The sequence below is a fragment of the Lepus europaeus genome, chromosome 10 (genome assembly GCF_033115175.1).
Source record: "Lepus europaeus isolate LE1 chromosome 10, mLepTim1.pri, whole genome shotgun sequence".
Classification (NCBI taxonomy): Eukaryota; Metazoa; Chordata; class Mammalia; order Lagomorpha; family Leporidae; genus Lepus; species Lepus europaeus.
This window is the reverse complement of record NC_084836.1, coordinates 83,596,641-83,607,238: the sequence shown is the minus strand read 5'-3', so window position 1 is coordinate 83,607,238 and position 10,598 is coordinate 83,596,641. Positions and strand designations below refer to the sequence as shown.

At 46.0% G+C, this 10,598-nt stretch overlaps 1 protein-coding gene across 2 annotated transcripts in view; it reads left to right on the top strand.

Annotated features, from left to right (window-relative positions):
* The first annotated feature begins 169 nt into the window (after nt 1-169).
* Nucleotides 170-10,598, top strand: part of PCSK2 (proprotein convertase subtilisin/kexin type 2) — a 307,137-nt gene continuing 296,708 nt past the window's right edge. For both annotated transcript variants that reach the window (XM_062202269.1, XM_062202268.1), the window contains exon 1: nt 170-346. In XM_062202269.1, the coding sequence (XP_062058253.1) occupies nt 170-346 (177 nt within the window). The remainder of the gene's footprint in view (nt 347-10,598) is intronic.

The following is a 10,598-nucleotide window of genomic DNA, read 5'->3' as shown; positions in this document are numbered from 1 at the left end:
TTTGCTGCTCCCCAAGCCCCTGTTCCGTCTCCGTCTCCACACAAAGATTTTAAAGAAAGGCAAAGAAACTATAAATATATATATATTTATTTATTTGCACCTTCCCTCCGTGTCTCCCTGCTCCACCAGCCTGCGCGCCTCCGAGCCGCACTTTCCGCTCCCAAAGGAGATGCAGGGTGGTTTTATCTCCCGCTGGCAGGCGGCCGCCGGGCTCCTCTTGTGTGCCACGGTTTTTGCATCCTCCGAGAGAGCAGTCTTCACGAATCATTTCCTTGTGGAGTTGCATAAAGGGGGAGAGGAAGAAGCTCGCCAAGTTGCAGCAGAACACGGCTTTGGAGTCCGAAAGGTAAGCTCTCCCGTGCATTTCGCATGTCGCTGCCGAACGACGGGTAGCCCCTGCGCAATCTCCTTGCAGATTTGCAAGTTTTCTCTTTCTCCTGCGATGCAGATATTCCGCCATCGGCTCTCGAACACGACGTAGCCTCCGGTGATCTTTCACGGGTTATGTAATTAAAATGTCCTTCATCTGCACTCGTAAGGTCATCAAAATAATTTATTGCTCTTGGACTTGGTGGCGAAAATAGGGCCAGGTCTTTCAAAGGATGCCCGGCGTCCCCGGCTGCTGTCCAAGGTACCAAGTTCTCCAGGCTGCCTGGGGACGCAGGGATGGAGCCCAGAACAGTGGGGCTTGGCGTCCTCCGCCTCGCCAGGGATCTCTCCCCCACCACCCGGTGAACGAAGAGTTTCACCACCACCGGGCCCAAAGCTTGGACGGTGCCTCCGCGACCCCGCGCTGGGAGGACTTTCCTCCCAGTGACTTCTGTCCCCGCTCTTTTCCAGAGAAAAGCCGCTCCCTCCCGGTATAGGAGACTCCGACGCGTGAAACGGCCTCTTTTCCAAATCAGGGCGGAACTTCTGCGCCCTCGCCCCCGCCCACGGCCGCCCACTCCCCCAGGAGCGCGCTAGCGGTTGGTTCCCTGGTTCTCCGCTCCTGGCGAGTGTGGACTGCGAGTGGGATTCCCCCACGGATAAGTGGAGGTGTCCCCTCCAGAGGCGTGGGCGGCCAGCCTGGCTTTCCCACAAGAGCGCGGGGATCCCCGTTCCCAGAAGTTGTCAATAGTTCAACTGTTTGAGCAGTTTAGAGATGGCTCCCAGCCCACTTTGCCTCCCGGCTCCTGGGCGGACGCCGGGGTACCCAGCCTGGGAGGACGGACATTCGGAAGGAGAGCGCTGGCCAGGAGCTGTGGCTGACCTGCCTGCTCTCCCGGCGAAATAATCTGTGTCGGGGATCGCGAGTGTCCTTAGGGGACCTGGCCCGGGCTTGAGTGCAGTGGTGATGAGGGGGCAGAAGCTGGGGCGAGGGGACACCGATGGACAGAGGGGCGCAATTTGAATACCGGGGGGGGGGGGGCTGAGTGGAAGTCGGTGAGATTCCGGGTCCCGAGAGGAGAGGCGGGATGTCAGCGCTGGGCGCTTCTGACGGTTGCTTTCACCCTAAAGGGCCGCACGGTCTGGAGCTCCCATCACCCTCTTCAGTCCGACTTCCCACGCCTCCCTCCCGCCGCTCGCCCGGCCCTCGCCGGCCCCCGCAAGTGTGGCGGGCTCTCCCGCCTGGCTGTGATGTCGGCCCCGAGTGGGCTCGGAGTAGGCGCCGGGTTTGCCTGTGGCGCGCGGGCGGGTCTCGCAGAAGCGAACTTGTTGCTCGCGGGAGGCGTGGGTGGAGCAGAGGAGAGAGGGTGTCCGCGGGGTGGGGGGGAGCAGCCCGCGGCCGCGGCGGCCCAGAGCCTGGGGGCTGCTTCAAGAGCGCCCCCAACACGGTAAAGGAACACACTCTTCCTTCTTCCCCTATCCCAAACTTGGCGAGACCCAGGTCCTAGGCACCGGTAGAAACACAGTAGTGATCCTTACTAGCTGACAGCTGTAGAAACGTTTATGTGCTGGAGTCCTTACATATGTTCTTACTTGATCTTAACAACTCTGAGCGGGCTACTATGAAGGAGAAAGATGAGGAAATGGGTTCAGACAGAAGCCCAAGGTCAAAATAGGCAAGGATTTAAAATCTGATTTTTCAGAGGTGAACCCGTGTTCTTTTTTTTTCCGCTTGGTACACAGCAAGCCAGGTGCTGGCAGGTATGCTGGGCGTTAGGATATGCCGAGAACGGATATGGCCTTGATTTATTTAATTCTTGCGCGTATCGGGTTGCAGCTGGTGCAAAAAAATACTTGTGGCCCCCTCTCGTTGCCACCCATCTTCGCCTAGTGTGGGCAAATATTGCCATCGGTCTTTTTATCTCCTCTTTGGTTCTCCCTTTGCAAGTTACCCTTAGAATCAGACATCAGAAACTTGATTAAATCTTAGTGTAGTTGAGAATGATAATGCCTTAACTTATTAATTCTCTGGGAGATTGTTTACTGGTCCTTGTAGGAATAAGCAGATTAATGAGAAATTCATGGCTTTGAGGATGGGGGTATAGAGACAGCATTTCAATCATTTTGATACACTGATCTTGAAATCCCCTGAAGCTTGTACCTTGGGATGAAATTAGATAAACAGGCCTCTTTCTCTCCCATTTTTTCTTGGAGAGGAGCCCTCTGCTTCATACTCAGATTTGGGAGAAATTTTTTTTGTTTTTTTTTTTTTTTTCCCTTGCCATCTCTCTCCTCATGTCTCCATAGCCCCACAGGCAGTACCTTTTAGCTAAATCTGGTGAAGTTAACAATCTGACGAGATAATCTCACCTGATGAGTGCAACTGACACCTGTCAAGATAAACCCTGGTCCAGCACCTCCGCTCACTAGGCTAATCCTCCGCCTGTGGTGCCGGCACCCAGGGTTCTGGTCCCAGTTGGGGCGCCGGATTCTGTCCTGGTTGCTCCTCTTCCAGTCCAGCTTTCTGCTGTGGCCCGGGAGTGCAGTGGAGGATGGCCCAGGTGCTTGGGCTCTGCACCCACATGGGAGACCAGGAGGAAGCACCTGGCTCCTGGCTTCGGATCAGCGTAGCGCCGGCTGTGGCGGCCATTTGGGGGTGAACCAACGGAAGGAAGACCTTTCTCTCTGTCTCTCTCTCACTGTCTAACTCTGCCTGTCAAAAAAAAAAAAAAAGATAAACCCTCCTCTTCCTCCTTTGGACCCATCTCCTGCCTACCCTTCAAGACCTGGACCCCCAAACCTCCCTTGATTCCACTGGACCAAACTCGTGGGGGACCAAGAGAGAAAGTGTGCGATATAAAAGCTCATATGCTCCACTGCTCGCCTCAGTCATTTCACATACGTGAACAAGTTAGTATAGGTATTACCTCTCCACTGGAAAAGGGAATGTGAGGAGCCTCTCTGGTTTCCTCCCCGGAATTATTACATGACTTTGCTTGCCATCTGTTAAGGAAACGCCCTTAGCTGTACTTATTAGTTCAGGCTTCCTAAACATTTGTCACTTGTTTTGTATTTCAGACTCCCAATGCATCCTTCCCTTTCCTTACTCTGACATCGACCAGCATCCCTACCCCTCCTCACCTCCCATGTGCCGTGTCAGACACCAAAGACTTGCAGTGATCATTTATTCACCCCTAGGAAGGGTTGGCAATGCAAATCAGGTGAACCCACTATTTTTCCATATTACTTTGTGCTAGTCTCAAAAGCCTGTGACAAAAATGGCTGCATCACTTCCAATTCTCAGCTGAAACTCTTACAGCCCCAAGAGGTTAAGTAACTGTTCATATCTGGTAAGTGAAAAAATTCAAATTTAAAATCAAATGCGCTTGACTTAAAGGATTGTTTCACCTCATCATGCCCCCTCCAGCAAGCCTTCCCTGGCTGCTCTGAATGCACCATTTTGGAATTCTGATATTTTAACTTTCTTTTTACTTTTTTCTAGATTTGCCATTTATTTGTTATCAACAAGGGAACATATATCATTAGGTAATGTTTATGTGTATGTTCTTCTTGAAGTTGGCTACAAATCTTCCCAAGAGGAGAAAGGATAGGTGATGCTTTTATAGCCTCATGTATAATGTGGTTATATGCATGTGAGCTGGTCAATAAATATTTGTTAATTATCTGATTGTTTGATTTGTCCAAGACTGTGAACAAAAAACTTTATCTTTCCTCTCTAAAACACAGTAAAAATACCTGTAAATTTACCCAAAAATAGTATGTGCAGACTGAAGTTTTCTATTTTGTCATGACCTGGCCCTGGCCCAAATAACTCTAGGTCCATCAGACAAGAAAAATATATTGAGGGAAGTGAGTAAATTTACAAAAATCACAGATTTGCTACTGCAAAGAGTGCCATAAAATCCTCAGTGTGTTACTAATTTTAATTCTGCTAAAGCATAAGACAGAAATTATTTGTTGAAGTGTTGTATTGAAAATTGGCCAAAAAATCAATTAAGAATTGGGTCAGGGGCCGGTGTTCTAATGTAGGGGGTAAAGCCACTACCTGCGATGCTAGCATTTCATATGGCTGCTGGTTCATGTCCCAGCTGCTCCACTTCCCATCCAGCTCCCTGCTAATAGCCTGGGAAAGCAGAGGAAGATGATCCAAGTCTTTGGGCCTCTGCACTCTTATGAGAGACCTGGAAGAAGCTCCTGGCTCCTGGCTTCAGCTTGGCCCAGCTCCAGCTGTTGCAGTCATCTGGGGAGCGAACCAGCAGATGAAAGATTCTCTCTCTCCTTCTTTCTCTAACTCTTCCTTTCAAATAAATAAACCTCTTAAAAATTGAGTCAGAAAAAATAAAAGTTAAGGCAAAATAAAAACCTGACAATTGGGTGTTTTCATTTTATTGTTGTCAGCTGTATCTCTATTTACAGAGGACTGAGCCTGGGATGTTTATACAAGTAAAATCATGTAACCATTTTTGCGTGTGTGCAAACTTTTAAAAATATTTATTTATTTATTTATTTACTTGAAAAGTAGTTAGAGATAGTGTGAGAGAGAAAGAGATTGATCTTCCATCTGCTGGTTCACTTCCCAAATGGCGAAGACAGTTAAGGCTGGGCCACGCCTCTATAGCTTGTTCCACCCAGGTCTCCTACAGCTTGGCAGGGGTCCAAACACTTGGGCCATCTTCCAGTGCTTTCCCAGGCACATTATCAGGGAACTGGATGGAAAGTGGAGCAGTCAGAGGCCGGCGCCGTGGCTCACTAGGCTAATCCTCCGCCTAGCGGTGCCGGCACACCGGGTTCTAGTCCCGGCCGGGGCGCCAGATTCTGTCCCGGTTGCCCCTCTTCCAGGCCAGCTCTCTGCTGTGGCCAGGGAGTGCAGTGGAGGATGGCCCAAGTGCTTGGGCCCTGCACCCCATGGGAGACCAGGATAAGCACCTGGCTCCTGCCATCGGATCAGTGCATTGCGCCGGCCGCAGCGGACATTGGAGGGTGAACCAACAGCAAAAAGGAACCTGCACACATATGGGATGCCAGCATGGCATTTTTTTTGCTGCAACATAATGCTGGCCTCAGGAATCTTTAAACTCTGTAACGGTCCAGTTATAATTGTACTATCAGGTAATGACAGTAAATTTCTGGTCACTTCACTTTTATGGAAGTATAGTATCATTTAGGAAGGAGCTCCGCTGAATAAATTTTCACAAACCACACCCAAGCCAAGAAATAAAATGCTATCAGTGTCCCACAAGGCCCCCTCTTGCTCATGGGTGGTTTTCAGGCTTTGGTTTTTATAAATATTGCTTTTGTTGATATAGAAGTACGGTCAGCCCTCCATGTCTGGAAGCTCTGCCTCTGTGGATTTAACCAAATGTTGACAATATTTGGGGGAAAAAATTGCCTCTGTACTGAATGTACACAGACTTTTTCTTGTTATTAGTCCCCATATAATACAGTATAACAATGGCTGTTATAGAATTTGCATTATATTAAGTATTATAAGTAATCTAGAGGTGATGTAAAATACACAGGAGGATGTGCATAAATGATATGCATGTCCAACATCATTTTTTAGAAAGGACCTGAGCATCTACGGATTTGGTATTCTGGGGGTACTAGAACCGAGGCGCTTAGCTACTGAGAGATGGCAGTATATGCATTTTGATTAACACACATATGCCCTTCTTTATTAAAAAATATTTATTTGAAAGAATTACAGAAATAGAGAGAAAGAGAGAGAGAATCTTCCATCAGCTGATTTACTCCCCAAATGGCTGAAATGGCCAAGGCTGGGTCAGGCTGAGGCCAGGAGCCAGGAGCCAGGAGCTTCATCTGGATCTCCCACATGGGTGTAGAGGCCCAAGTGCTTGGGCCATCTCCCACTGCTTTTGCAGGCACATAATCAGGGAGCTGGATTGAAAGTGGAGCAGCCAGGACTTGAACTGGCGCCCATATGGGATGCTGGCACTGCAGGTGGCGGCTTAACCCCATATGCCACAGTGCCAGCCCCATGTAGCCCTTTCTGTTAGGAATTCCTGGGAGTGGAATTGCCGAGTAAATGTATATGCATGCATTCAGCTATGGAAGGCTGCATCAGTTTTCTATGGCTGTGTAACAGGTCGCTACACACTGAGTGGCCTGGAACCACACAAACTTGGTAACTGAAGGCTTTTCTAAGTCAGGAATCTGACACATATGTCTTGGGTTCTCCACTCAAGTCCTAAGAGGCAGAAATCAAGGTACCAGGCTGCTTTGTCCTGGAGACATGACCAGGAGGATAGTCCACTCCCATGCAGATCCCGGTTTTTAGAAGAATTCAGTCCCTTTTAGTTTTAGAAGTCTCCATTTTTTCTGCTGGCTGCTGGGACAAGACCACTTTCCATTCCTGGAGGCCGTTGTCATGACCTCACCACATGATCCCCTCCTGAGATTCTCTCACCCACTTGCCCTTCAAATCTCTTCTTGAAGGAAGAACTCAGTCACTATTTAGGGCTCACCTGATAAGGATAGGCCCACCAAGACCATTTCCCCTTCTGATTAACTCAAAGCCAACTGATTGAGGGCCTTAATTACATTGGATAAATCTCTAATCACAGAAATTAAACCCATTCTATGCACAGTCCCACACACATTATCTGCATTTAGCAGGGAGCAGAAATTTTGGGGCCATCACAGAATTGTGCCAGCTACAGAATAACTGCCACACAGTTTCCCAAGTAGATATGGCAATTTGCATTCCCATCGGCAGAATGTGAGAGTTCCAGTTGCTCCATGTTCTCACCAATGCTTGATATTTTACACCTGTTTTGTATTAGCTGTTCTGGTGGGTATGTAGTAGTGTCTCACTCTGATTTAATTTGAATTTCCAAGGTGATTCATTAAAGCTGAATGCCTATTCATATGCATATTCATAAGTTGAGTATTCTCTTCTATGCAGTATTTATTTTTTTGCACTTTTGCCCTGAAATGTTTTCTTTTGTGTTTTCCTTCTTCATTTCTGTGCTCAGGATTTCTTTACCTATTGTGGGTAGTAACTTTGTCAGATATATTTTGAATATCTATTCCCACATGGTTAATGATGCCTTTAATGTCACAACAATATTGGAACAAGATTGCCTAATTTTACTTTAACTCCATCATGTGGTCCATTTTCAGTTAAAATAAGAGTTCTCTAGCAGTATCACACACTACCCCATTGCCTATCCAATACCTCTTCAGGTCAAGATTGACATGTGTTAGAGGAATAAAAGAGAGAAAAAACAAGGCATAGATTTGATCCTAATATTTCCAAAAAAAGACGCCCATCTAAGAAGCCCTTAGTGGACAGTTCTTCTGAAACGACAAGTTCTACTACCATGGTGGCCATGGGAAAATAGCAGCATGTAATCTTCCTTCCCCAGACATAGTTGCTATGGATCCCTTTTGGACCCCAACTTTTTTTTTAACTTTTATTTAATGAATATAAATTTCCAATGTACAGCTTATGGATTACAATGGCTTCCCCCTTCCATAACTTCCCTCCCACCCGCAACCCTCCCCTCTCCCACTCCCTCTCCCCTTCCATTTGCATCAAGATTCATTTTCAATTCTCTTTATATACAAAAGATCAATTTAGTATATATTAAGTAAAGATTTCAACAGTTTGAACCCACACAAAGTGAAACATACTGTTGGAGTACTAGTTATAGCATTAAATCAAAATGTACAGCACATTAAGGACAGAGATCCCACATGAGGAGCAAGTGCACAGTGGCTCCTGTTGTTGACCCAACAAATTGAAACTCTAGTTTATGGCGCCAGTAAGCACCCTAGGCTCTCGTCATGAGTTGCCAAGGCTATGGAAGCCTTCCAAGTTCGCCGACTCTGATCATATTTAGACAAGGTCATAAAAGACAGAGTGAGGATTGTAACCAATGATCCTAAGAGTGGCATTAACCAGCATTAAGTGGGGAAGAGGACCATCAGTACACACAGGTTGGGAGTAGAGCCATTGGTGGTAGAGTAGAGGTTATGATTACAAAGGAATGAGGCCCAAGTGCACTAGACAGGGTCTAGAACAAAGGACAGAGTCATTATTAGAGGAGCTAAGAAAGGTGCTGTCTAAGCTACAGTTAAGTTTTCTGATTGAGAGGCAAATAGAACCTGACAGAAGGGGCTTGATAATAATCTGTTGGGCTTTAGGCCTTGTAAGTTAAGAGGCCAAGACCTATCTATCTCTTCACATGGGGTACATCCTAAGGGAGGTGTGAACCTCCTAGGGGAAGGCACTCTGTTGACTTTCATTACTTGGCTGGCCTGGGAGGAGAGCTGGCCAGGTAAAGGCAGGTGGCATCTCTAACAAGAAATTTATAGTTCTGCCTGCAATGTTACTGACCCTACTTGACCATCCCCTCAGCTGCAGTGGTCACTTTGGAAGTTGGGCTGAGTGAAGGGCTTTTCAGCTTAGAGCCAATAAGATCTGTGGCTCTGACCTGGGCATCCTTCGACTCCAGGGCAGGTCCATTTCCAGTGATCCAACTCTTGGCAGAGCTGCCAGGGCTCTTCACAAGTTGACTTCTGCTGAAGCCCAGGCTTACCACATTGAAAGCCACTGCAGTGGACTGGCCTGTTTGTGGACCCCAACTTAATACGCCATAGATCAAGTCCAAGCTCATCTGTTAAGCCCCTCCCCGCACTGGTTGACCTACACCAGAATGTTCCCCTCTCATTTGGAACTTCAGTTGTATGTAATCTGTTCCTTTCTCCAGTCAGATTTATCAACAACACTTGCTACTCCAAATTCTTCTCTGAAGGGAACTAGCAACAGTAATGCTAAAAGTTAAAGATGATGGAATTTGGAGTTAGATAATGCTGGAAAATTGGCTGGCTTGCTAAATCAGAGACTCATTGTCTTTTGAAAATTGTTAATAAAATACAGTGATTGTGAAAAATATTCTCATGCTCTTAAGATTGTGGGCATAATGCTAAGTGCATAAAATAAAATACCTATTACTGGTAGTGGTAATAATAATAAGTCAGTAGCCTAGCAACACTTTTCCTGGAAAGCACTCATGGGTTGTCTTTTGCAATAGTGATAACTGATTGGATGATGAATCCATACCTAACCCAATAATAACTCATCCATGGGATAGCCAAGGTCCATGAAATGATATGGCCCAAACAATTCAGTGGATTTAATTTAATACAGAGCATTATAATTATCTCAGCCAATCATACAGGCTCCCATAGGAAATTTGACTGGCCAGTTGATACAGAGAATGGAATCCATTTAGACCATAGGGAGGCTCAAACATTTTGTCCAAGTTCCTAAACGTTTTCTAGCCAAACTTTACAGCAGAAATTACTTGTGACAGAGACTGAAGACCTAAGTCATCAGTTTCATTTCCCCTTCTTCATGAGCTACAACAAAACTGCATTTCCCACCCTGCAATGTACATAACATGATCATGTGATTTTTGCCCATGTAATAGGAGTAGATGTAATGAATACTTTTCCCATGAGTGATCTATAAAAATTAGTTTTGACTGATTCTCCACATTCTTCTCTTTTCTGTGGTTTAGAACAATAACTTTGGAAAACAACTGCTAACGATGGCAGAATCACAAGATGAAAGGTGTCCAAATCCCTGATTCCTGACTTAAAATATCTCACTTGAAAAATAAAATGGTATTATATTACTGAGACTAAGAATTTATCTTTAAAGCAACTTGCGTTGCTCAAATTAATACACTGTAAATAAACATTCCTTTTCTTACGTTGTGGAGTGAATCTCTATACCTTGCAACCAAAGCACATCAAATCACAACAAAAATAATCTTTCAAAGTCTTGTGAAAGCTGTTGTATTTTCATCTCATATTGTCAACCAGCTTTTCAAGTATTTGAGATTTGTCCTCTCTAGCAAAAATATGAATCTCATTCAGCATTCGGTTCCTCCCACTAGAAATCAATATGCCTACTACATAACAGGCACTCAATATGTGCTTCTTGACTGATGAATACACTTACACCACAAAATGGTAGTTTGGTCAGGAGCTCAGAGAGAAGGTGCTGGGAGAACTATTCTTCAAGATACTATGCCTGTGGGATCCATCTCTCTACTGTCAACAACTCAGCTAGGAAGTAGAAAAGTAAGTGGCAACCAGAAAGTAGGTGACTGGCATGCTTCTATGGTTCCCTAAAATCTTCAACTTAGAAATTATCAGGAGTGGAACGGATAAAC